Here is a 24,985-nt window from a genome sequence, read left to right on the forward strand (position 1 = left end):
CAGAGGCTACGATTTCTGTCCTCATAATCTTGGGGAAGAACTGGGGAGGAAGGGAAGACTGGGGAGAGGACTGCCTGGAAGAAAGGATGAGATTTGGGTAGGAAGAGATGGCAAAAGCATTTCATGTGGGAGGAAGGCTTTGACCAAGGGTTAGGAGGCAGGCAAGAGCCTGAGTGTTTGGAACAGCAAGGAGACTGGTGATGGAGTTTGGGCTGGGTAGTGCGTTGAGGCCCAGGGCCTGGGTTGTGGCTTGGGGTCAGGCCAGGAAGGCCTAGAGGTGAGGCCATGGAAGCTTGTCCCCAAGGCAATGGCCACAGGGAGAATTTCTAAAGTAATCTCTCTATGAGGAGCAAAGAGCCCCCTGGGACTGAGGGGACTTGAGGGCGTAGAGACAATGGCTCGGGCTCAGTGGCCTCTCTTCATCTCTGGGGATTTTTAAACCTGCAGGTGATGAGGAGGAGGTAAGTTAGGGTTTCCTAACCTCTGTGGGCACTGACTCTACTGAGAATCAAGTGAAAACAAGATTTTTCATGGAAAAAGCACGTGAGTGGACCCACGGCTTTGCACATGACTTTGGAAGGTTCGTGGATCCCTGAAGTCCCAGATCATAGTGTCAGAAGTCCTGTTCAAATACCTCGTGAGCTTGGTGGCTGCTGACCCTGATTTGGGTCTGTCGTTGCTGACTGGCCACAGGTGGGATGGTGTTTGGAAGATCCTGGAGCTAAGTGCCGAGGCTGGCTGCTCTAACCCCAGCCACGCCGAGACACTATTCTTTGACACACCCTTTGAGCAGGGTTATTCTGGACTTGGCCCAGGAAAACCCATGGCTGTGTGCAGGGCATCAGACCTCCTTTCTGTAGGTTGGTAGGCAATCAGAACTAGTCCTGAAGCTTTGTGGACAGAGCAGATAACTTTTTGTTTCTGCGGTATATTCATTGGCAATGCTCTGGGCAGAGGAAACCTTCTCTGAGTGGCCTCAGGCACCTCACCTTACTTCTACACTGTGCTGCTTCACCATGAATCGGGGCCCTCGGCCAAACCTCCAGGGCCTGATTCCACTTCTTCAAGGGGACCCAGGCCCAGGGAAGCTCCCCAGCCTATATTGGTATGGCAAGGGCTTCTGAGAGAGGGGTCTTAAGTCCCTTTTGCACCCTCTCTTTTCTCTTTTTGACTCAAATTCAGAGTCTGAGGTGGAAGGGGCTTGCCTGCAGGCCTATAAGCAGTGGACAGGGGCACAGATAGAACCTAATTCCCAGCCTGTGTTTGTACCTCATTCCCAGCTGGGGCTTGAGGCTTAGACCCTGACTCTCGCCTGGGGTCACAAGATACATCTTTCCTAGACCCCATCAGTCCTCCAGGAGCTGGCATAAGGCAGGTTAGGGTAAAGTATCATCATCCTGAGGTTCTGATCCTCCCCTAGCCTTTGCAACACACACACACACACACACAGGTTGAGTGTCTCCCTGCGGAGTATAAGGTTTATTTCTACTTAGGGAGATGGGTACGGCTGCCATATACCCTTGTCCTGCTGGGGAACGTGAGTGGCACAGTTAGGCAGCCTGGGTGTCAGCCTCCTTTTCACAGATTAACGCCAGGGGGTCAGATAGTTGACACGACTGTGGAAAGAAACAGGGGTGAGATGGGGGCCTCTAGAGTGTCCTGGGGAAAAAATCAGGTTGTCCTTCTCTAGGTATTCCCCACAAAACCCACCTCCCTGCCTTCAAGGTTCTGAAAACACAGCTTCTATCCTGTCTCTTATGGCTCAAGAACCTTCACTGGCTCCCGATTTCCTTTCATATATTGTTGGCTGGTCCCTTTGATTTTCAGGCCCCACTTCCAATTTGCCTCATCCTTATCTCCTGTGAGTCTGACTCATTTTTCAATCATTTAGTGAACCTACTCAGGCAGGCATTATATAGTAGGATAAAAACAGATAGCATTCCCTTGTATGTGCAAGGGTAGATGAGAGAAGGCAAACTTTCATCAATATGGAATTATAATGCAATAGTCTGCATGCTCCAAAATAGAGAGGGATGCACAAGAGGTGATGCTCTGGAGGGGGGTGGTTTGAGTTGGAGGGGAGGAGCAGAAGGTCAGAGAAGACGTCAAGAAGGATGGGACATCTGGGTTGGGCTTTAAAGAGTAAGGAGGAGTTTTCCAAGCAGAGATGGAAGGATCATCTAGGCACTGAAACAGCACAAGCAAAGATGTGGAGTGCTCGGTTGTGTGGGAGATTTGGGTTGCCCCCAGGAGTCTGGTACTGCTGAAGTGTAGGGAATGGGACTGGAGAGGTGGGAGACAGCCAAGTTATGAAGGTGCCTGAGTATCTTGCATCCTCCTATTGGGAACACTAGTCCCAGTCCTTACCACCTTGCCTGCCTCCTGGAAGGCAGATTCTTGGCTCTTTCCATGATATTTCTTATACATTTCTTTACTCTTTCTGTCCCTGCTCTTTGCCCAGGTAACCCCCCACCCCGCTACTCCCCATCTTTGTCTTTTGTCCTGACTGGGCCAAATCGAGTGGACATGAGTTTGAGCAAACTCCGGGAGATGGTGAAGGACAGGGAAACCTGGCGTGCTGCAGTCTATGGGGTCCTCGCAAAGAGTCGGACACGACTGAGGGACTGAACAACAATGACTGCTCCCTCCACCTCCCAATAGGCTGCACTTTTGCCTGGAGAGGATCTCTCCAGGGGGAAGCCCTTCGAATCCTCCGGACATCACCCAGAAGGCTACCAATACCCCGGCACCTCCCTCGTGAGGCTCTGCGAGTGGAGAGGGATCTGAGCATCGCCTGAGCGCTGAGGCCGCCGAGCGCAGTGGGACCGGAGGCGCGGCCAGATGGGGCGGGGTCGGGCCGGGGTCATTCCTCGCCTCCTGCAGTTGGGGCCTTACCTGTAGTTGGAGCCGAAACGTCGGAAAGCATTCCTGAAATACAGGAGGGTGAGGCCGAGGCGGAGAAGAGTGACCCTCTCTGGGAACCGCCACGTCGGGAGGTGCCATCCCACCAGAATTACACTGAACCTTCACCCCACCTAAATGCCTCCACTCTGAAAGGGTGGAGTTGCTAGGGACTGGAGGACAGGATGCTCCGTTTGGTAGGAATTAAACATTTACTCATTTTGAAATTGCAATTTTCTTATGGTGTTTTGTAGTCAATCGATGCTTTCGAGGCCTCACATTTTCAAGGGCCACTTGGTATGTGCTAGTGAAAGCTGCCAAGACCCCAGCCTCCTTCCCAGGTATGGGGTCCCCCGGGGTCTGTGGGGGGTCACTTACAAGGAGTCGAATGGCAGGGGCTTCTGTCCATAGCGGTCCAGGCTTGGATTCTGGTTAAGACAGAACTGGGGCGGGCCAGAGGGATGGGGGTGTCTACTGAGGAGGGGGGACACGGGCCTCGCCCCTCGCCGACGCCCCACACAGCGCTGACTGCCGGAGATCTTAGCCTTCTGGGCTCCCGGAGACCCCAGTCCGGGTCTCTTCTCCCACACCCCGACCCCCGTGTTAGCAGCTCCTCCTCCACCCCGGCGTGCCCAGGGACCGGTCGGCGAGCAGCCCTTCCTACCCGCCAGTTCTGGGTCACCTCCGGCTTCAAGTACCGCACCGCATAGCCGCTGAAGCTCTCAACTGCGAGAAGACCGCTCGTCTCCGGCCCCACACCCGCCCTGAGCAAGCCCGCGCCGGGGCTCTTACCTGATCCCCGCCCCTAGGCCAAGCCACGCCCCGCGCCTGCTCGGGGAACCAGTCCCACCTCCGGACTTTGTTCCGCCTGCCCTCCACCTCCGCCCCATTGGCTCCCACTGCTCGGACCTGGCCCCGCCCCCCTCCCCATATAAGCCCCGCCTCCGAGCGCCTCAACCAGTCCGCGCGCAGCACCCTCTGAGTGCCGCAGCAGCTGCTGTTCCCCTGTCTTTGTCAGATTCCACCCCGGAAGCCCCCTAACTCTTCCTTGGTCAGCGCCCGGGGTCCCAGCTCTATGGACCCAGCGGCTCAGTTGTCTTTCCCGCCCTCGGGCATCCTCCGCGCGGTTAGACTGACCCTTCTTGCTCGCGCAGGGCAGCTTGAACTCTCCCGCGGAGGACACGAATCGGGACCAGTCCTCGATGGCGCGCGTGAAGCAGGGCCAGTCGACCCTGTTGATGCCCGGTGCGATGGGAGCCAGCTTTCCCTCGTGGTACCTGTTTCGGAGCCTCTGGCCGGTCTCCGTGATGTCCTGCCAGGAGGAAGGAAGTCAGGGAGCGGGGAGCACTCGAACCATCTGACCCAGGGGGCTCTCGAAGCCCCTGAAAGACATGGGAAAGGCGGGGTAGGGTCCCAGAGAGGTAGCTGAGGAAGTGAGCGGAATGGAGATCGGGACCGGAGGTGCTCGGTGCTGGGTGCACAAAGGACATTCAGGTCCTCTCTCCAGGGCAAACCAGGGACAAAGGACGCTCACCAAGCACTGCAGGGGTTTGTTGGGAACACCGAGAAGTGTGAAGTAGGCATTATCAAAGTCATCTGGAGAGAGAGAAAGGGAGAGGAGTTAGTGCAGTTATCAGAAACAGGGTCATTGCCATACATTGCCAGAGGGGATAATTAATTAATTTGCACCTATGGAGAGAAATTGGCATTATCTATCAGAACTATAAATAAGCATATCTTTTAACCCTATACTTGAATTTATCCTATTTTATATTTTGCACAACTGGGAAATGATGTGGGTATAAAGTTTACTCATTTCAGCGTTGTTTGTATTATAATAGAAAATGACTGGAAAAAACCCAAGTGTCTGTCATTAATGGACTGGCTAAATAAACCATGATGGATCCTCACTATGCCTTGATTAAAAATAAAGTTCTTGATTCAAGAACTTCCAAGGTACAGAAGAGTATATGCCATGTGCTACCTTTGTCTTTAAAGACTAAAATTGAGATGATTGGAGGCAAACAAGAATATACATTTAGGTCATCACCTAACCACGTCATCAAACAGCATCACTAATAGTGCTATTTGATGTTAGGTGCCCCCTGCCGAGCCCTCGTGGCGAATATGGCATTCAAAACTTGTGAAAGCTTTTACAATCAAGCCTCTACACCTAACTCCTGGTTTACAGAAACTAGACTATCAAGGTAAACAACACCATGAGGAAAGAACTACTCAAATTCACGATGTAAGACTTGTCTACAACACAACTGTTTTGGATTTCTTAAGAAGTCAATACGATGAGGGAAAAATGGAAAGTGGATAGATTGGTTTTAGACTAAGGCCCAAGAGACATGACAACCAATTACAAGGCACAATCCTAGATCAAATCCTGGTTCCAAAAATTTTTTAACAGTTATGAAAGATATCTTTGGGGATAATTGGGGACATTTTAATATGGACTGAATATTGGATGTTAGGGAATTATCTTTAACTTTCCTAAATGTGATAATAGTAGGGAGTCATGTAGGAAGTTGTTTTTATCACTGGAAACTGATTGCTAAAGTGTGTGTGAGTGTGTGTGTGAGAGAGAGAGAGAGTGAAAATAAATACGGCAAAACATTAATTGAAGCAGGTAGAAGGTAATAAATGTTCAAAATATTAGTCTTTCAACTTTCCTCTATGTTTGAATATTTTTGTAATAAAAAAAAGTTGGAGAGGAAAAGAACAGATTTGTATTTGCCCTGGTAAAGAATGAAAGGATACATCAGGAACTCAGAGTGGTTACCCGTAAGTGAGAATGAGTGGAATGAGGAAGAGCAAGAATTTTTAAAAAGTGCATTGTTACAACATTTTGAACCTGTGGCTCCATTGCTTTGATCAAAACTTACTTGCAATAAAATGCATATCTAAATCAAGAGCTCTCCCTATAAATCTAGATTCCTGGCTTCTCCTGGGAACTAGGAGATTGGTAGAACTGTGCTGACCCTTCCCACACAGCAGTCAAGCTGCTCCCCTTTATAGAGGGGCGGGTGAGGGGGCTCCACCTCACTTTCACCCCACCCCCCAGTGCTTCCTTACCCACTTCCCATATTTGTGTTTTCCCTCTTGGCCCTGCAGGGGTCTCTGTGGGACCTCTGGAGATACCCCTATCATCTCTGACAGGCTCACTCCATCTGTCACCCGAGTCTGAACCTGGGTGTCACCTTGGGCTCCCCACTCTTGCCCCTCTACTCACACTGGTACCAAGTCCTACTCCTTTATCTCCTAAATACCTTCCAAATCCCTCCCCCATGGCCAAGACACTGTCACTACCTCCTGAAGGCTGTGGTCCCTCCCAGTGTCCTAACCACTAACCTCTCCCCCATTATCCACTTCTTGTCCCTCTCGGTCACCCCCTCCCCGACACCCCAATGCTCAGACCTCTTTCCTGAGTCTTCAGGGGTTCTTATCTACCTCCCAAGAAAGTCCAGATTGCTGAACTCAACGACAGGGCCCTCCCTGAGCTGCGTCCCCACCACCAGCCACAGCTCCTGCTGCCCCCACGACTGTGTCCTTGGGCCCAACCAAATCCCTCAAGTTCACCAACACCTTGAGCAGCTTTTCCCCTCCAGGCCTCTGTATGTGCTGCTCCCTCTAGCTAGAAGGCCTTTGTCCAAAGTACACACTCAAGTACAGACTCAAGTACAAAGCGGGCAATGAATAAATGTGTTGAAATGCCTGCATGTGGGCATCTGCGTGGCACCCCTACCTCAATGCCCAAGCTTCTCAGCCAGTGAAGAGTTCTTCCTTAGCCCCGGGTAGTCCTTAACCCCAGAGGCTTCCATGTTCCCCTCTCTTTCATGACAGGTATCTTTCTCTTCCTTTTTCAAAGGGAGAGATGACTGGGCAGAAATTATTACTGCTGTTATTATTCTTCCTCTTCCTGCACTGCTGACCTCTGCAGTTCTCTCTCCATGAATAATAACAATAACATTACTGTTGAGCACATAGTATGTGCCAGGCACTACCCTAAGGGCTTCTCATGCCTTATCTCACTTTAATCTCACAAAGTTAATCTCAAACCAGTTAATACTAAAGGAAATCAGTACTGAATATTCATTGGAAGGACTGATGCTGAAGTTGAAGCTCCAATACTTTGGCCACCTGATATGAAGACATCACTCATTGGAAAATATCCTGATGCTGGGAAAGACTGAAGGCAAAGGAGAAGGGGTAGCCAATGATGAGATGGTTAGATGGCATCACCAACTCAGTGAACAAGAATTTGAACAAACTCCAGGAGGTAGTGGAGGACCCCCATGGGGTTGTAAAGAGTCATTCCTGACTTAGCGACTGAACAACAGCAATCTCCCAATAGCCCTGAGAGGCCACCCTGTTAGCATTCCCATTTTACTGATGGGGAAGCAGAGGCTCAGACCCGGAGGATTCTCAGGCAAGGAGGAGCAGAGCTGGGACTAGTCCCTCTAACCCTTTTATCAGCCACTCCTGGCTTCTCCCTCTGAGATCTCTCTCCTCCAAACCATCCGCACCTTCCCCTAAGGCCCTGAGGGACCACCAACAGCGACCAGGTGGCCCAACCTTTGCGGCAGTAGGTGGTGGACTGGCAGTGCTCATCGGAAAGGCAGGCCTTGACAGAGTCCATGTCCATGCGGCGCAGACTGGGCAGGGCTGGGTGGTAGAGCTGCTGCTTCACGCCGGCCAGCTGGTTGCGCCTCCGGGGCATGGGCAGTAGGATGGCCGGGGACGCGTACACGTGGGTGGAGCCGTCCTCCCAGGGCACCAGGTCAATGATGTGGGCCATGGCTGGGTGGTGGAGACACCTGCAGCAGACACCCTTCTGTGTGGGAACACAACCTTGGCCAGTGCTGACTTGTCATCCAACAGGTATTGAGCACCTACTGTGAGCCAGGAGCTGTGGTGGGATCAGGGACACTCAGAACACACACACACACACACACACACACACACTCACGGATATACACACATTCACAGAGCATGTGCTAAGGGCTCTGGCAGAGGTCCGTACAGGAGGGGGTGTGTGTGGGGAGACTGGGGCTGGGGCTTTCAGGGAATTGTCTAAAAGAGATGCCATTTGTGTCTATTCAGCAATAATGAGCAGGAAGCAACAGCAGCAAGTGGGTTCAGAAGTGGGCTCCGCCTGCCTCTGGGTAATTAATTATGGATTTCTGGCATTAGCTCAGGTACCTGGCATTTACTCAGCATTCTACAGGGAGACATGGGGACGTTTTAAATAAGGGGAGAAACATAATGGATATGAACTAGAAAAAAATATGGCTGGTTCTCCAGTGCTCCCTTTTAAAAAGCATATATTCCCAGAGCCTTTGAGTCGTTTAAACTTCAGTGAGAATTTATTGAGTCCAGTTGCTTCCTTTCTGACCCTAATGGGTGGTGAGAGATGGAGGCGGGCAACAGGGAGGTGGGTAGGAGGAGAGAGGGCCTTTCATGGGGAGAGGGCATGACGACTGGATGGGGAAGCTGCCCCAGGCGCTGGGCTTTTGAAGGGAGGGCAGGGAATGGGAGCAGTGAGAGGAGGGGGAGGGCGGACCCCTTGCCCCCCATCCACCTCTGCAGTACCTCACCTGCAGGCCACCAGTCCCAGGTGCACAGGCTTATAGAGATTTTCTCCTCCTTTGCCCGCTCAATGGGGAAGAGAAGTAGAGAGATGGGCCGGGCCCCAGTGCCTTATGAGACAGGAGAATAAAGGGACATTCTGCAGAGACAATGCCCACTGCAGGCTCATTGTGAGGGCACTGGCTCCTTGGCAACCCTGGCAATCACAGGCTCCGAGGAGAAGAGCCTGCTGCCCCCTTGGGTCCTTGCACTGGCCCCCTTGTTTGGCCTTCCTGAAGGTTTCTGTCTCTGGGGCTCACACAGGATGGGAATGTTGAGAAAATCAGACAAGGAGCTGGGGTTTCCTGGGGGTAACCATGATAGGGCTGGCCAGGGCAGGCTGTGTGGCCTTAGACTAGTTACTGTCTCTCTCTGGGCCTCAAAGTTCCCATCTGTGTTAGGCAAGGGTCCTGGGACCTGTCAAGAGGGGTATCTGAACTGGCAGGGTGTTTCTATCCTCGCAGACCTCAGGGAAGAGGGCGCTGCCCTGCCTGCCAGTCCTTGAGGCTCCAGAGGTGGAGATTAGTGATTGCCAGGATCCAGGGTCAGCATAAGGGGATCAGTGAGATTGGTGGCCTCAGCACAACAGGGATTAGCAGGTGATACTCCACGGCCAGACCCCTGTAGGCCTGCAGCTTCCCTCCCACCTTCCCAAAGTGAGGTCATGAGGGCCTAAGCCAAGCACCTTGAAGTGTTCAGAACCACTGAGGGAGATCCCTGGCAGTCCAGTGGTTACAACTCAGTGCTTTCACTGCTGTGGCCCTGGGTTCAGTCTCTGGTTGTGGGATTAAGATCTTTGCAGATTACATAGTGCAGCCAAAAAAAAAAAAAAAACCACTGGAGGGGGGAAACCCTTCCACCCCCATGAGAAAACCCTGTGGAGACGCTAACTTATTTGCATATCTTGGCATGTGCTTTGCATACACCTGTCCACTTGCTGAGCCTAATGGACCATGGGACCCCTGCTGTGAGATTCCTGTAGGATTTGGCTCCCTAGCTCCTCCTCCTCTAGTGTAGTGTTCCATCCAGCCCCCGAGCAGCATCTCCAAGTCCCACCCCTTAGAGAAAAATTGCCTAGGGTTGACTTCATTCACCACCTCATTGAAAAATTTTCAGTCTTTTAAAGTTAAAAATATAACAAAATCCAGGGACTTCCCTGACGGTCCAGTCATTAAGACTCTGTGCTTCCAATGCGAGGGGTGTGGGTTCAGTCCCTGGTTGGGGAGCTAAGATCCTGCATGCCTCACAGCCAAAAAACAAAACATAAAAAAAAAAAAAAAAGAAACAATACTCTAACAAATTCAATAAAGACTTTAAAAATGGTCCACATCAAAAAAAAAATCTTAAAAAATAACAAAATCAAAAAAATGCTTAAATATGTAATATAACTCATAATTACTGGACTTCCCTGGTGGCTCAGAGGGTAAAGCATCTGCCTGAAATGTGGGAGACCCGGGTTTGCTCCCTGGGTCAGGAAGATCCCCTGGAGAAGGACATGGCAACCCACTCCAGTATTCTTGCCTGGGAAATCCCATGGAATGAGGAGCCTGGCGGGTTACAGTCCACCGGGTCGCAGAGAGTCGGACACAGCTGAAAAAGTGAGACTCCTTGTAACCACCAGTCAGGTCAAGACAGGGGTACTACTTGGCAAAACAATGTAGCAGTCTCTTAGAACATGAAACATAAATTCACCATGAGTGTGTGTGTGTGCTAAGTCACTTCAGTCATGTCTGACTCTTTGCGACCCTGTGGACTGTAGCCCTCCAGTTTCCTCACCCATGGGATTCTCCCGGCAAGAATACTGGAGTGTGTTGCCATTTCCTTCTCCAGGGGATCTTCCCGACCCAGGGATTGAACCCTTTGTCTCTTGCATCTCCTGTATTAGCAGGCGGGTTCTTTACCATTAACACCACCTGGGAAGCCTTAAATTTACCATATGACCCTGAAATTCTACCCCTAAGAATTTTCCCAGGAGAAATGAAAATATATGTCCACACAAAGGCTTGCATGCAGATATTCATAGCAGCGTTAATTATAATAGCCAAAATATGGAAACAAGTTGATTCATGGATAGATAGACTGTGGTATATCTATGGAATATAGATATAGCCATGGAGTACTCTTGGGAATGAAAAAGATAAGAATTATGGATACATGCCACAATGTGAATGACCATCAAAACATTATATTAAATGAAAGAAACCAGATACAAAAACACTCCACATATCATACAGTCCATCTGTATTTAATGTTTAGAAAATGCACATCTTTAGAGACAAGACTAGTTGCCTGGGCCTGGGTGTGGGAATGGGGAGTGACTAATGAGCATGAAGGATCTTACTGGGGGTGATGGAAATGTTCTGAAGTAGATTTGTTTTTGAAAGCAGATGTGGTATTGTCCAGTCAATTTACTAAAAGTTATTGAGCTGTACACTTAAAATGGGTGAATTTTATGGCATACAAATAATACTATGATAATGTTGTATTAAAAATTGATGTCAGCTAAAGAAAACACTTTAGAGCGCTGCCAGCCCCTAGGAGCTTCCACAGCACCTTTTCCAATCCCACCTCCTAAAAGAGGTAACCAGTCTGCTGGCTGAGCGGTATAACCACTGCTTTTCTTTTTTTCATTCCTAAGATTTTTTCCAATGTGGGCCATTTTTAAAGTCTTTATTGAATTTGTTACAATATTGCTTCTGTTTTATGTTTTTTGGCCCCAAGGCATGTGGATTCTTAGTTCCTCCACCAGGGATCAAACCCACACCCCCTGCGTTGGAAGGTGAAGTCTTAACCACTGGACTACCAGGGAAGACCCCCTCCACTTCTCTTTGTAGTTTCACTACCTACATTTGCAGCCATACAGACAAGACAGGCTGATAATGCTCTTTTTTGAGCTTTGTATACACAAACCATTGGGATCTTTTGAGTCTGGCTTTTTTCTGTGTATAAGTATCAGAGAGTCATCCAATGAGGGTGTGGCTGAGCCCCATTACTCTGCAGCCAGGCCCACCTGACTCTGCCCACTGCCCAGGCGTCCTGCTCCAGGTTGCCCAGCCTGGGGGCACAGCTCAGCCTTGGCTCACATGGAGGTCCCAGGAGACCACTCCTCTTCCCAGCACACTCACCTGTCTTGGCTGCAGCACGCTCCACTTCTTAGTCCTCCCCCTCCCTCCCCAGCGGCTCCTTCAGTTTCCGTCCCAGCCCCTCCTCCTTCTCCCCAAATCACACCATGCCAGTCATCATCTTTGGTCCTTCTCTTCTTTACATTGGATTCAATCAGTCCTACAGCTTTAACCGTCATTTATAAGGTGAGCTGATGCCTCCAAAATTTCTATCTCCAGGCGTCTGGCTCTCCTAAACTCTAACCCACTCCCATCGCCCCCCCACCCCTACCACCGCTGCAACACACACACACCTCTTGCTACCCACTGCACATTTCCACTCAGATGTCTCTCAGACATTGTAACCAAGTGGAGCTCATGACTTTCCCCCCAAACTCTTGCCAAGCTGAACACCCTCAACACCTCCCTCTTCCTTCCCCTCCCCTTTTCTCTCCCTCACCACCCTAGTCCAAGCCTCATCGTCTCTGCCCTGGCCTCCATTGAGCAGAGGTGAGGGCAGGTGTCACCGATGATACAGGCTATCACTTGGGCACCCAGGCAGAGCAGGAGAGCTGGCCCTTCCTAGCAGGTGTCTGGCTGGAGATACCTGGGGGAGGAGCGCTGATCCCCAGCAGCTGGGCGTATTGACGAAGCATGACAGGGACCACCTTGAGCTCTGCCATTGGTGTCCAACCGTGCTGACAGAAAGAGCATTCTCTGATACCAGCTGCCTTGCGGGTAAGTTGCATATCCAAGTTTTAGCAGAAGAAGGAGAGCCCACGGGTCATCCAGTCACAAAGTGCCTTGCTCCTCCACCACCTCCCGACTAGTTTCTTGCTTCCACACCTGCCCACCAGATAGCAGCCTCACAGATTGTGTCCAGCCCCTGTTCTAAACTGAACCATGTGGGCTTCCATGGGCCATCAGCTAAAACCCAAGCTTCTGATTGTGGCTTACAGGCCCTACCTGATCTGTTCCGGAGCTCATCTCCCACCACTCTCCCCTGCCCCCACTAAGCCCCCGGTCCCACTTTGTCCCTCAGGTGCATCCAAGCTCATTTCAGCCTCAAGACCTTTATTTACCCTTCCAGTGTCCTCTGCCTGGAACATCATTCACTTAAATCTTACATCTTAGCTCAAATATTTGCCTCTGCATAGAGGCACTTATGCCCACCCCCAGATCTTTATCACCTCATACACGTTTCTGCTCTGTGTGTTTCTTTCATGGCGCTCAGCATATCTGCAATATTTTCAAACTCATCGTTACTCTTTTTTATTTCTGAATCCTTCATTGGCATAGAAGCTCTGTGAGGGCAGGTCCAATTTCTGTCTTTCTCAGTGTGCTGAGGCTGGCATGCTGCCTGGCACATAGGCAAGGTTGAGAAATGTTGTAGATGATCGAGTCAAGTCCCCTGCTGTTCAGTCTCTAAGTCATGTCTGATTCTCTGCAAGTCTGTGGACTGCAGTATGCCAGGCTCCTCTGTCTTCCATTATCTCCTGGAGCTTGCTCAAACTCATGTCCATTGAGTCGGTGATGCCATCCAACCATCTCATCTTCTTTCACCCTCTTCTCCTCTTGCCTTCAATCTTTCCCAGCATCAGGGTCTTTTCCAATGAGTGAGCTCTTCCCATCAGGTGGCCAAAGTATTGGAGTTTCAGCTTCAGCATCATTCCTTCCAATGAATATTCAGGGTTGATTTCTTTAGGATTGACTGGTTTGACCCCCCTGCAGTACAAGGGCTTCTCAAGAGTCTTCTCCAGCACAATTTGAAAGCATCAGTTTTTCAGTGTTCAGCCTTCTTTATGGTCCAGCTCTCACATCCATACATGACTACAGGAAAAACCATAGCTTTGACTCTACAGAGCTTTGTCAGCAAAGTGATGTCTCTGCTTTTTAAGTCCCCTGCCTTTTGCTAAACAGCCCACTGCCCTGCCCCCCACCCAGGTCCTGTCACCTCACTGAACCCCTTTGCACTGGGTCTCTGTCCCTCTCCCCTTCTCCCCTGAGATCACCATCTCCCCTCTAGGGTCTGACTTCAGTTCAGGAGGCCGGCTTGAATGCAGTCAGTCATCAGTCCTTGGAACCTCCCTAAAGGCCCAGCCCTGGGACTACAGCCATTCTGGTGGATCCCAGGGCAGGGGGTGCTGAGACCCTGCCCAAGCTGCAGAAGATTCTGGGACAGAAAGACTCTGCTTGAGTCCCTGCGTTGGGACTAGAGAGCTGGGATGTGCCTGCTGCCACTGCTGACTGAGAGTTGATGAGCCCCTGTCACCTTGAGGAGTCTCCCAGGATTCCCTGGGGGCTCTAAGCAGTTATTCTCGCACCATCACTAGATGGGTTTGTCAAAGTCTGTGGGGAATCACGATGTCCCAACCAGGGTCGCGTGGGGCTCGTTCCCTGAGGCCCAGATCCCTGCTGGCCCCTGGGGGATTGCTGACAGCTCCCTTGGCATCGATCCCCTCTCTTCCACCACCACCTCCCCACCCTCTCTAGCATCTCCTAATCCTTTGCACACGGCCCTGCTGCTGCCAATTAATCCCCGCTGTGTCTGAGAGGCCAGCCGAGAGAAGCAGGAAGAAGGCAAGTCCTGGCTGGTGGACGGCATCCGAGCAGGTAACTCAGGGTGAGGTGGCGGCTCCGTGGGACCCCTGATGGGACCCCTTACATGATCTTCTCCCAGCAAGGCGTTTAGACATGGAGAATCTGGCAAGGCTGGAAACCTGAGGCTTCTGTTTTTCCCTGTGAGGCTCAACCTTAGTGAATCTCCAAGGCAGCTTGTGAAATACGGATTCCAGGTCCTGCAGAGTGTTTAGAGGGGCCTAAGAATCTGCATCCCCCCAGCTTCCCTGGAAGATTGTGAAAGTCTGGTGGTCCAGGTACCATTGTTGCTCTGAGTACCACTCCCAGGCCCCCTTCCTGCCTATGCCTCCCTCATCAATGTGGAATCAGCAGCAACAGGGCAAAAAGACGGGTGGGACCTGCACGTCTTTCTATCCAGAAGGAAATGGCTGGGAAAAGATGGAAAATTGGAGTGGGGAAAGCTCCCCTCATCATTTCCAAAAGGTTCAGAAACACAAACCAGAATTGCTGCCTGCTGGGAAATGGCTCGTAGGACTGGGGTGCAGAAGCAGCCAATCCTGGGCAAATGTCAGCACTTCCAGGTAGATGTAGGACACTTGGATTCAGGCCAGACTGAGCGTAAGCTCAGCTGGGTCACTTACTGGCTGTGTTACTTTGGGCAGGTCTCCTGACCTCTCTGTGCCTCCATTTCCTTAGCTATAAAGCAGTGATGAAGAAATGCTTATTTTCCTGAGGCTGAGGAGGAGGTGGAGGTGAGAGCAAGGATGAAGTGATCGTGGCTTTTGGAGCTGTCTGTGCCTGGCTGGGGTGGTGAAATCTGCCATCCTAAACATGCCATGTGGGGCTCTGCCCACCTTGGAAATCAGTGTTGACACCCCCACACCCAACAAGGAAAGGGAAGACCAGAGATGTCGTGTCTGGCCCAGGTTCACATTGTGGGCAGCTGAGCCAGGGATCTGACCCCCTCACTAAGAGCTGTGTCCCAAACCACAGATTCACTTAGGAGGAGTTGGGCTGCTAATGCCAGAGTGGAGACAGAAGTCGGGGCTGTGAGCAGAAGGGCAGGCCATGTGGAACTGGGCTTTGGGGCAGGGATCCTGGGCCTGTGATTGCCCTCTGCAGCCCTAGACCCGGGTCCCTGGCAGTGTAAGGACAGAGAAGCACTTTACTAATAACTTGGCTGCCCGTGGCCAGGGGAAGGAGGACATACCACGCCAGCATGGCCTCAAAAAGGCCCTATAAGGGCTGGCAGTTTGCATATATTGATCTGTGTGATACTCGCTGCGCCGGGCCATCCTGCAGGGGTGTAATCACAAGGTCAGGGCTGCCCATTCCCTAAAGATATGTGAAGCCAGAATCTGAACCCATGTAAGGTAGCTATCACAGTAAACCATGAAAAAGGGAGCCTGTTATTTTATCTTAAAAACTTCTAAATCACAAAAATGCGTTAATTTTTATACTATATTAAGCAAAAAAGTTATTTTCCATTCATATGCTGCTCATCATGTATTTTAAAAAATTTATAATGGGGTTATGCTGAACATGATAAACTAAAATTAGCATTTTTGCTTGACATCCAATAATAGTCACAGCCAACATTTATTAAGCTCTCATCATGTGCCAGTCACTCTTCTCATCAGTTTGTTTTATCCTCACAATTATCTCCACAAGATAGCTACTATTAACATCCTCATCTCACAGACAAGCAAACTGAGGTATAGAGCATTTACTCAATTTGCTCATGACTGGAGTCTGGAGCATGTAGGTCTTTCCATGTTAGTTCAAAAAGATCTACTTAGAATCAATGGCTCCATGATATTCCATTATTGGATATTTATTTAGCCTGTGCTCTGCTTACAGATGAACAATTAGGTACTTCCCAATAACCAGTCTCCTACAGACTGCCCTGGTGGCTCAGCAGTAAAGAATCTGCCTGCGATGCAGGAGACACGGGTTCAATCCTTGGGTTGGGAAGATGCCCTGGAGAAGGACATGGCTACCCACTCCAGTATTCTTTCCTGGGAAATCCTGTGGACAGAGGAGCCTGGTGGGTTGCAGTTCATGGACTCACCAAAGAGTCAGATATGACTTAAGTGAATAAACAACACACGGATGGATATGTGGATGTTTTTCCTCTTTTTCTCTAACACTATCATGACCCACCTCTTTACACACATATGTTTGTGGGCTTGAATGTTTCTATAAGGAAAATACCTGGACGGATAATTGCAAAAATGTTTTTTAAAGATGGTGAAAGAAAAGGGAAACATGTAACTCACAAAAGCAGCCCATGAAAGGTGGGAGCAACCGTGAGCACTCAGGGGATACCTAAGGACTTTTGTCCCCTACAGGTGTCAGGATGTTGGGCTGGGTCCAGAGGGTGCTGCCTCAGCCCCCAGGGACACCTCAGAAGACCAAGCAAGAGGAGGAGGGGGCAGAACCAGAGCCAGAGTTGGAGCCGAAGCCTGAAACAGCCCCCGAGGAGACTGAGCTAGAGGAAGTGTCCCTGGTAAGAACTGAAGAGCCAGGAAGGTCACGCTGGCCTCGCTGCTCAGAGAATCCCCAGCTTGGGTCAGTTTCCCCCACTCAGCTTCCACAACAGAGAAAGTTGCGGCCAAAAGGAAACATGGGTGTCGGGAATCTCCTGGTTCTGTAAACAGCCAGATAGTAAACATTTTAAACTTCGTAGGTCACACTATCTCTGTTAATTACTCAACTCGGCCACTGCAGTGTGAGAACAGCCATGGACAACATGTAAATGAATGAACATGGTGTCTGTGTTCCAATAAAACTTTATTTGCAAAAGCTAGCACTAGGCTGGATTTGGCCCACTGACCATTGTTTTCTAACCTCTAGAGTCTAAAACAGAGCTAATCAAAGTAGCCAGGCCCTGAACTGTTTGTTGCCAGTCCAGGAGGAGACCAGGAGCTTGCTAGAGATAAATCTACTATGTATTAAGCACACTGCTTAGTTCAGCTGGTATTGTTGTGCAGTACGACTTTCTCCTTAAAGGAAGCAGTGTGTTGATATACTATCTGCTGCAAACATCTTAAACATTGTGGACCAGTAACAGTTTACAGACTGCCACTGGTTCCTGGTCCACGCTTGGGACAGCTCTAGATTTATATACATATTTTGTGCACCTGTGCATGTATGCACATCTGTGTGTGTATTCGTGTGTTAATAGACCTGGAATAATGTGTTCATGAGTGCATATTTGTGTGTCAGTGCCAAACCACAAGTATATTTGTATATGCCTATATATGTGTGTATGTATGTTTATGTGACTGGGCATATACATGTGCGCGTGTACAAACAAATATTTGTGTCTGGGTCTATATGCAAATATAAGTGTGTGTATACTTGAGTGGGGCAGCTTTCTGGGAAACACTCTGTCTCCCAGGTGGGAGGTGAGGCCCTAGGATTTCAGAGGCCACTGCGAGAACAGACCTGTTTGGTCTTGTGGGGGCTTGGTCATGGGTGGGTCAAGGGCTGGCTCCGCCTGTACCAGGGCTGGCATCACTGGGGGCTCACATGGCCCTGTTTGAACCCTCCAGCCACCGGAGGAGCCCTGCGTTGAGAAGGAAGTGGCTGCGGCTACTCTTGGCTCTCAAGGTGAGCGCTGGAAGCCCTGGCTGGTGGGTGGGGGGAAGGAGGGGAGGGAGAAGGGCTGTATCCTCCACTTAGAGCCCTACAGTAGCCCATGAGGCTGGCAGACCCATTTCACAGATGAAGAAACTGAGGCTCAGGGAAGCTAAGGGCAGACTCCTGGGGACTTTCTAGCTGAGCTGAGCTGGGACTGCAGGCTTCCAACTCCCTCAGGGTTCTCCCCTCTCCTCTGCCTCTGACTTGACCTCCCCAGCAGGGTAGAAACGGGTCTCTGAGAGGGTCCAGTCCTAAAGTCAGAGGGACTCTTTCCAGGAACCCAGGAGACTGCTCTCACTCTGCCCACATCCCTCCAGGCCCAGGTCTCTGTGGCTCCCGAAGCTAACAGGTACTGCAGCACCCTCCCCTCTCCTCAGGGCCAGCCCCCACCCAAGCCAGGGAGGGGGCTTGGGGGCTCTCCTTAGGAATTGGCTGAGGGGAGCCTCAGGCAGAGGAGGGGGCTCTCCTGGGCCAAATTGACCATATGACCAAGAGAAATGGAGGCTGGGGACCAGAGATTTCTCAGTGCTTGGGTGAAATGCAGGTTTGGTGCGGCCAGAGCTTCTGATTTTCCCCATGAAGACAGAAATCCAGACTTTCCCATGAAATCTCCCCAAAAGGTCACATTTAGACCCTGGGTGGTTGCCCCAGTGAGCATGTCTGTGGCGGGGTTGGCCTCAGACAGTGAGTCTGTGATTCTGTTTAGGCTGACAAGCCTCTGGTCACAAGGAGACACCCCACAGGAAACCCTCAACCCTTCTAGAACACAAGACACGAGCCAGGTGCAGGAGGGGCCCCCTGGAGCCAGGCTAACTGGGCACAAGGATAACTGGCTGATGTCTTACTGAGTGTCTCAGTGGGGTGGGCTTCGAATGGCACGGGGCAGGCCTGACGTCGGCAAGCATTGGTGCTCCCCCCATTTTCCAGAGAGGGACACGAGACTCTAGGAGGGAGTTGATGTGTCTGAAGAGTCGCAGTGGGAGATAGAGGCTTGGGGCTCAAACCAAGTTCTTTAGGATGCTGTGGACTGCCATGCTGACCAGGGAGGGGCTGGGGACGTTGAGCGCAGGCCGGTCTCTCTGTCCCTCAGCGGTCCCAGAGGCTGGGTGCTGACCTGGCTCAGGAAGGGCGTGGAGAAGGTTGTCCCGCAGCCCGTCTGCAGCAGCAGGCCCGCCCAGAACACTGCTGCGGGCTTGGAGAGGCCAGATCAGGTACTACTGGGGCTGGGAGCTGGGGTGGGTCAGGTGGGGAAAGGGTGGGAGGGAGGCCAGCTCACCTGTATCCTCTGCCCACGTCCGTCTGTCTGTCTGTCTCAGCAGGCAGGAGCACAGATCCTCGGACAGTGCGACACTGGGGGCTCCGGTAAGGACAGGAAGTCAGATGGCATTATAGTGGTGGGTTCAGAGGCTAGGACTAGGCTAGGACTTCCTAGTGGCTCAGTGGTAAGGAGTCCGCCTGCCAATGCAGGAAATGCAGGTTCAATCCCTGGGTTGGGAAGATCCCCTGAAGAAGGAAATGGTAATCCACTCCAGTATTCTTGCCTGGAGAATTTCACGGACAGAGGAGCCTGGCGGGCTACAGTCCATGGAATCACAAAGAATCAGACATGACTGAGCAACTGAGCACTTAGGGGCTGCTGGGTTGGGCCCAGCTCTAGGGGAAGAGTCCATGGGGCCAGAGCTCATCTGTCTCAGGCCTGGTTCAAACCTGGGTTTGAGTTGGGTTGACCGGAGGCTCTGGGCAGGCCTCTTGCTGCTGACAGGCTTCTTTTCTTTTTCAGATGAACCCAGTGAACCCCCCAGGGCCGAAGACCCCGGGTGAGTCCCTGTCCCCGAGCCCCATCTGTAGTGTATGTGGTGGGCTCAGCATGCCCAGAGCCCAGGGTCCACCACTACCTCTATGTGTGACCTTAGACATGCCTCTTGGCTCTTCTGGACCTCACTTTTCTCATCCACAAAATGGGAATGATGGGCCCTGTGCTGCTCATAGTTTTTTGTGTTCATTACTGGGAGATCCTTGGATAGGGGCCACTTTCTGAGGACGGGGAGAAGGCATGGGTGAGCTGCTTAGGGGTGGGCCTTGTGTAGGTGGGTGCCACATGGAGGTGGGTGTCCAGAGGCAGGGTCTGGGCCACCATGGGAGACACTAGGGTGCCCAGCTGGCCTCACAGCTGGCCACAGCTTCTGACTTCTCAGGGTGCTTCCCTGGCGGCTCAGACAGTAAAGAATCTGCCTGCAATGCAGACCTGGGTTCGGTCCCTGGGTCGGGAAGATCCCCTGGAGAAGAAGACAGCCCACTCCAGTATTCTTGCCTGGAGAATCCCATGGACAGAGTAGCCTGGTGGGCTACAGTCCATGGGGTCACCAAGAGTCGGACACGACTGAGCGACTGACATTCTTGTTCCACTTGCTCTGACTTCTCAGAACTGACTGAGAGGGTAGCAGGCTGGGTGGTGACTGTGGCAAATGGGGGAGCCCATGTCCCTCTCCTGGGAGGGGCCTCACTGAGCTCCACCTGCCTGTGCCTTGTTAGACTGTCGGGTCCTTGAACTCAGGCGTGTTTGTCTAGGTCACTGCCAAACCCCTAGTGACCAGCACAGTGCCTGCCGTACAAAGGCGGCTCAGCCCAGAAGAGATGAATGAATGAATATACAATCACACATACCATTCATTTATTCATTCATTGCTCCCACTTGCTCTCTGTTTCTTTTGTCCCCTGGAGGCTGCCTAGGTCATGGGTCCCCAGGGTTACTCTGGAGACTTGTGAGACCAGTAAATCCATTAAGGATGAAGGCACCCAGAGGACTTGCCAGCTTTCTTCTGGGCCACACCTGGGAGATAGGTTCCCCTGGGAGCATGGAGCTTCCCTGAAGAGAGTGGGGCTGCCTGGAAGCTAGATGGATCTGGGGACCCAATGTTTATCCCAGAGCCAGCTACGTAATTGGTGGGGCCCACTGCAAAATGAAAATGCAGGATTAAGATGGTGACAATACAGCATTAAACCAAACATGAGCCTTTCTAAGTATGGGCCCTGTGTGACCACACTGTTCAGATACCCATGAAGCCAGACTTCTCTGTGCTAGTCACAGGGAGCACCCCACCACCCCAAAGCTGCATTCAGGTCCGCAAGCAGCCCCAGCTCTCATCTGCTGTCCAGGAGGCCAAGGCAGGGCCTATGGTTCCAGAGCCTTGTCTAGCCTTGGGTCAGAATTTCAGGTTGGCTGAAGTCCCCCTACCACTGGAAGCCCTTTAAGAGGATGCAGTCCCAGGTCCCCACCGTGCGGAACGGGAGCCGGGGAAGGGCTGATCTCTTGAGTTTGCTCAGCTGACCGCTGGCCCCTGTGCAGGCCCGGGCCCTGGCTGCTCCGGTGGTTCGAGCAGAATCTGGAGAAAATGCTGCCTCAGCCCCCGAAAATCTCTGAGGTGAGTTGAAGAAAAGGGAGAGCAGGCAGCTGACTACCCAGGAAGGGCCTACCTACTCCAGCAAGTGGTCCTCACCCCTGGGACCCATGGCGGGTCCCTCCCGGGAGGTCCTTAGTAGGGAGGAGGGGCTGCAAGAGGGGATGCAGGAGGGGTGAAGGGTGGAGGGGAAGGGTGAGGCGGGGGGAATGGTGGGCGGGGCTGGCCGGGGCCTGAGCGTACGGGGCCTCTTCCTCCGTGACGTCATTTCCTGTTTTGACCCAGGGCTGGAGTGATGAGCGTACAGATGCTCCCTTGGGTCCAGGTACGGGGAAGGAACCTGGGGAGGGGCTGCCTGGGATGGTCACAGACTGGGCTGGGGGTACAAATGGGGCTCCAAGGATGCTCCGGAAGGGGTTCAGCTTGCAGGGAACTGGCTGTTGTGGGAACCCTGAAACCCCTTCCCCAGTCCAGGCTGGGAAGCCAGGGACAGCCTCCTGAAGGCCCAGACAAGTCCCTGCACCTCAGCTCCATGTCTGTCTGAGGATGGGGCAGTTAGGGTGGTCCCGAAGGGCTCCCCACTCAGTCACATTGGCACCTCGAATCTGGATCCCATGCCCTTAGGGGTTGCATGGAGCCCCACAATGTCCCCCTTATCCCCCCACCCCCGCCCTGTTACTTAGAGCCCCCAGGACCCGCCTCGGAGATCAAGCCCGAGCCGCAGGTCCAGGAGAGCCCCTCCCTGCCCGCTCCTGGCCCCCCGGAGCCTGAGGAAGAACCGACCCCAGAGCCCCAGCCCAGTATTCAAGACTCCTCCCTGCCGCCCCCACAGGACTCTGCCAGGTGAGCCCCTCAAACACCTCTGCTCCTACAGGCAGCAGGCTCAGTGCCTGGCCCCAGCCCAGTACCGCAGCCCGCACCCCCCCGCCCAAAAAGAGTGTTTTGAATTAGCAAAGTAACACATGCACCTGGGAGAAAATTCCAACGGGTTTGCAGCGCCCCCTCCCTGGGCAATCACATCAGCAGCTTCTCCTGCTACTGCTAAGTCACTTCAGTCGTGTCCGACTCTGTGTGACCCCATCCCTGGGATTCTCCAGGCAAGAACACTGTAGTGGGTTGCCATTTCCTTCTCCAATGCATAAAAGTGAAAAGTGAAAGTGAAGTCGCTCAGTCATGTTGGACTCTTCGCAACCCCACAGACTGCAGCCTACCAGGCTCCTCCGTCCATGGGATTTTCCAGGCAAGAGTACTGGAGTGGGGTGCCATTGCCTTCTCAGGCAGCTTCTCCTGCTTCTGCACAATTCGGACATGCAGACGAACTCGGAGAACATTTCTCCTTCAAACATACATACCCGGTAGCAGCAGACTCTAGCAGACTCTAGCAGTAGATTCCAGTTCATCTCACTTTTTGTTTTTTTAACCTAAAGATGTATCTTAGAGGTGGTTTTTACACATAAAGGTCAGTTCCACTCTTTCAGCGGCTGTATACTACTTCATTATACCCATGTACCAGCTTTTATTTAACCATTCGGTGGACATTTAGGTGGGTTTCCACTCTTGCGACAGTTAATATACTTCTACAGGCATCATCGTGTTCATATGCAAGTGAATCAGAGGAAATGGAGTTGTTAGCTCAAAGGATAGACACATTTAAAATCAGGATAGCTACTTTCCTGGTGGTCCAGTAGTTAAGACTCCGCTCTTCCAATGCAGGGGACACGGGTTCGATCTCTGGTTGGGAAATTAAGATCCCTGATGCCATGTGGCCAAAAAAAATAAAATCAAGATAGGTACTGCTAAGTGCTCCCACCCTGGCAGTGTGTGAGGGGCTGGAAATGAATCTTAGAGATGGGATGGAGGGTAGCGGGGGACTGAGTTACTTGCTGGGGTCTGAACAATCACCAAAGGCTCACCTGGGGAGGCCAGGGATGGGGCAGTGGTGTTCAGGGCTGGGCACTTGGGTTCTGGTCCATCTTCTGGCAGGTTGCTACCTGCCTTGGGGAGGGGTCTGACTCTGGCCTCAGTCTTCCTGTGAGTTCTCCTGCCTGGACATGGCCCCTTCTCTCTCTCCCTCTTGCAGGTTGATGGCCTGGATCCTACACAGGCTGGAGATGGCCCTGCCACAGCCAGTGATCCGTGGGAAGGGTGGGGAGCAGGTGGGTGCTGTCTGGGGGAGTAGGGATCCTGGGTAGTGGTGGTGGGAGGGTCCTGGGATCTCAGACAAGGGTGAGATGGTCCCTGGTGGGGGAGGGCACAGATGGATGAAGGGAGCCTGCAACCGGAACTCAGCCCCCCCAGCCTGCCTGTCTGCATGGCTTATGTCTGTTCCACACACACACACACACACACACACTCTGGTCACTGTGAGCACGGTGACCGCCTGCCAGGTGGTCACAGTCAGTGGGGAGGTGCTTCCATGGGGAGAGCAGAGAGGATGTGGGGTGCAGAGGAGGAGCCTCTTAGGAGCATCACAGAGGACTTCCTAGTAGAGGTGGCCTGCAAGCTGAGACCTGAAGGAGGAGTAAGGAGAAGGTGGGTGAAAGTGAAGGGGGTGGTGTAGGAAGGGCCCTTTAGGCAGAAGGTCAGTATGCGCAAAGGCCCAGAGACAAGAGAGGCCCAGAATGTTCTAGGAAGACGTGGGGCTCGTGGGAAGCCAGTGGGCCCCATGTGCATTTCTGATGACCCAGAGCTCCCACATGGGTTGGAGGGGTGAGAAGGGCACCCTGCCTTTCCCTCTCCAAGAACCTGCCACCTGGCCTTTCTCGCTTGGACACAATTGGACATTTTCATCTAAGCACCTGGAATGGAAGGCCTGGGTGGTAGTCCCCCTGTAGTGGAAGGTGGACAGGAAGCTTCAGGACTGCTTCCCTGCTGGCTGACCCCTCAGGCTCCATGTTCACACACCTTCTGTGGGCAGCAGAGGAAGAAACAGCTTTGAAGCTCCCCAAGAGGAGGAAAGGGGGGTGTCCAGCAGCAGGAATGATGAGTGGGTGAAGATGCACTGGCTGAGTGGGGGTCTCTGAGGATGGGCTGGCGGGGAGAGGCCTGCATGCAGATGGAGCCTTGAGAGAACCCTCAGGGGAGGATGGGAGAGGGTTTTCATGCATAGAGAACCAGAGAGCAACCAAGGCCGGTGCCCACCTGGGCAAGGGAGCTGAGGTGGGACCAGGCAAGTGGTGAGCTGGTAGGGGAATGGCTAGAGCAGCAGGCCACTCTGAGGGGGAGGGAGTGTCCTGGGCGCTGTGAGGAGGTCCTCTTAGCCCTGTGTGCCAGGAGGGCTGACTGAAGCAGGAAGGCCGGTGAGGAGCCCACAGAAAGTGTTTCCCTGTTTCTCCCCATACAGGAGTCTGACGCCCCAGTGACATGTGACGTGCAGACCAGTAAGTGACATCTTAGTGGGTCCTTGTGTGCATCTCTGTGGGGGTTGTTTGGTCTGAGTGTGCGTGGGACAGGCAAGGACATGGGGATGGCTGGGGCAACCAGTCTCCAGACCTGGATCTGGGAGAGCCCACACTCTGCAGGCCACACTTCAGGTCAGCCTGGCCAGGTAGCCAGAGCCTGGCCCAGAATCAGATGGTGGTTGGAGACCCCCTCCTGGGGACCAGGGAGCCGAGGGGATGGGCACATAGGCAGGAACCTGGCCTGCCTGCCAGCTTCTATCCAGAAAAAATATTTCTGAGATGAGTCTCCCTTCCTGCGACGAAGCCCTGGGGAGAGTGTCCCATG

General features: G+C 52.3%; 2 protein-coding genes across 3 annotated transcripts in view; one reads left to right on the forward strand and one right to left on the reverse strand.

Moving 5' to 3' along the window:
• Nucleotides 1-699: 699 nt before the first annotated feature.
• On the reverse strand, nucleotides 700-8,611 carry LOC122420850 (testis, prostate and placenta expressed). 2 transcript variants are annotated; one of them, XM_043436383.1, is made up of 8 exons: nucleotides 8,505-8,611; nucleotides 7,483-7,741; nucleotides 4,436-4,497; nucleotides 4,039-4,213; nucleotides 3,566-3,627; nucleotides 3,280-3,344; nucleotides 2,896-2,928; nucleotides 700-1,616 (listed from the first exon to the last, which is right to left on the reverse strand). In XM_043436383.1, the coding sequence occupies exons 2-8, from the start codon at nucleotides 7,703-7,705 to the stop codon at nucleotides 1,586-1,588; spliced, it is 651 nt and encodes a 216-aa protein (XP_043292318.1). In that variant the 5' UTR covers nucleotides 7,706-7,741; nucleotides 8,505-8,611; the 3' UTR covers nucleotides 700-1,585. The 2 variants fall into 2 exon arrangements, with proteins under 2 accessions (XP_043292318.1, XP_043292319.1); XM_043436384.1 differs by lacking the exon at nucleotides 8,505-8,611 and adding an exon at nucleotides 3,466-3,517 and having other exon boundaries at nucleotides 3,280-3,403; nucleotides 7,483-7,720.
• A 7,964-nt stretch (nucleotides 8,612-16,575) lies between these two features.
• Nucleotides 16,576-24,985, forward strand: part of CNGB1 (cyclic nucleotide gated channel subunit beta 1) — a 74,095-nt gene continuing 65,685 nt past the window's right edge. The window contains exons 1-11 of the mRNA XM_043436424.1: nucleotides 16,576-16,725; nucleotides 17,774-17,831; nucleotides 18,138-18,210; nucleotides 18,952-19,072; nucleotides 19,178-19,223; nucleotides 19,642-19,678; nucleotides 21,208-21,283; nucleotides 21,545-21,584; nucleotides 21,943-22,102; nucleotides 23,340-23,415; nucleotides 24,603-24,639. Coding sequence (XP_043292359.1) covers nucleotides 16,576-16,725; nucleotides 17,774-17,831; nucleotides 18,138-18,210; nucleotides 18,952-19,072; nucleotides 19,178-19,223; nucleotides 19,642-19,678; nucleotides 21,208-21,283; nucleotides 21,545-21,584; nucleotides 21,943-22,102; nucleotides 23,340-23,415; nucleotides 24,603-24,639 — 874 coding nt within the window. The remainder of the gene's footprint in view (nucleotides 16,726-17,773; nucleotides 17,832-18,137; nucleotides 18,211-18,951; nucleotides 19,073-19,177; nucleotides 19,224-19,641; nucleotides 19,679-21,207; nucleotides 21,284-21,544; nucleotides 21,585-21,942; nucleotides 22,103-23,339; nucleotides 23,416-24,602; nucleotides 24,640-24,985) is intronic.

This window comes from Cervus canadensis, chromosome 18 (assembly GCF_019320065.1).
Source record: "Cervus canadensis isolate Bull #8, Minnesota chromosome 18, ASM1932006v1, whole genome shotgun sequence".
In the NCBI taxonomy this organism is placed as follows: Eukaryota; Metazoa; Chordata; class Mammalia; order Artiodactyla; family Cervidae; genus Cervus; species Cervus canadensis.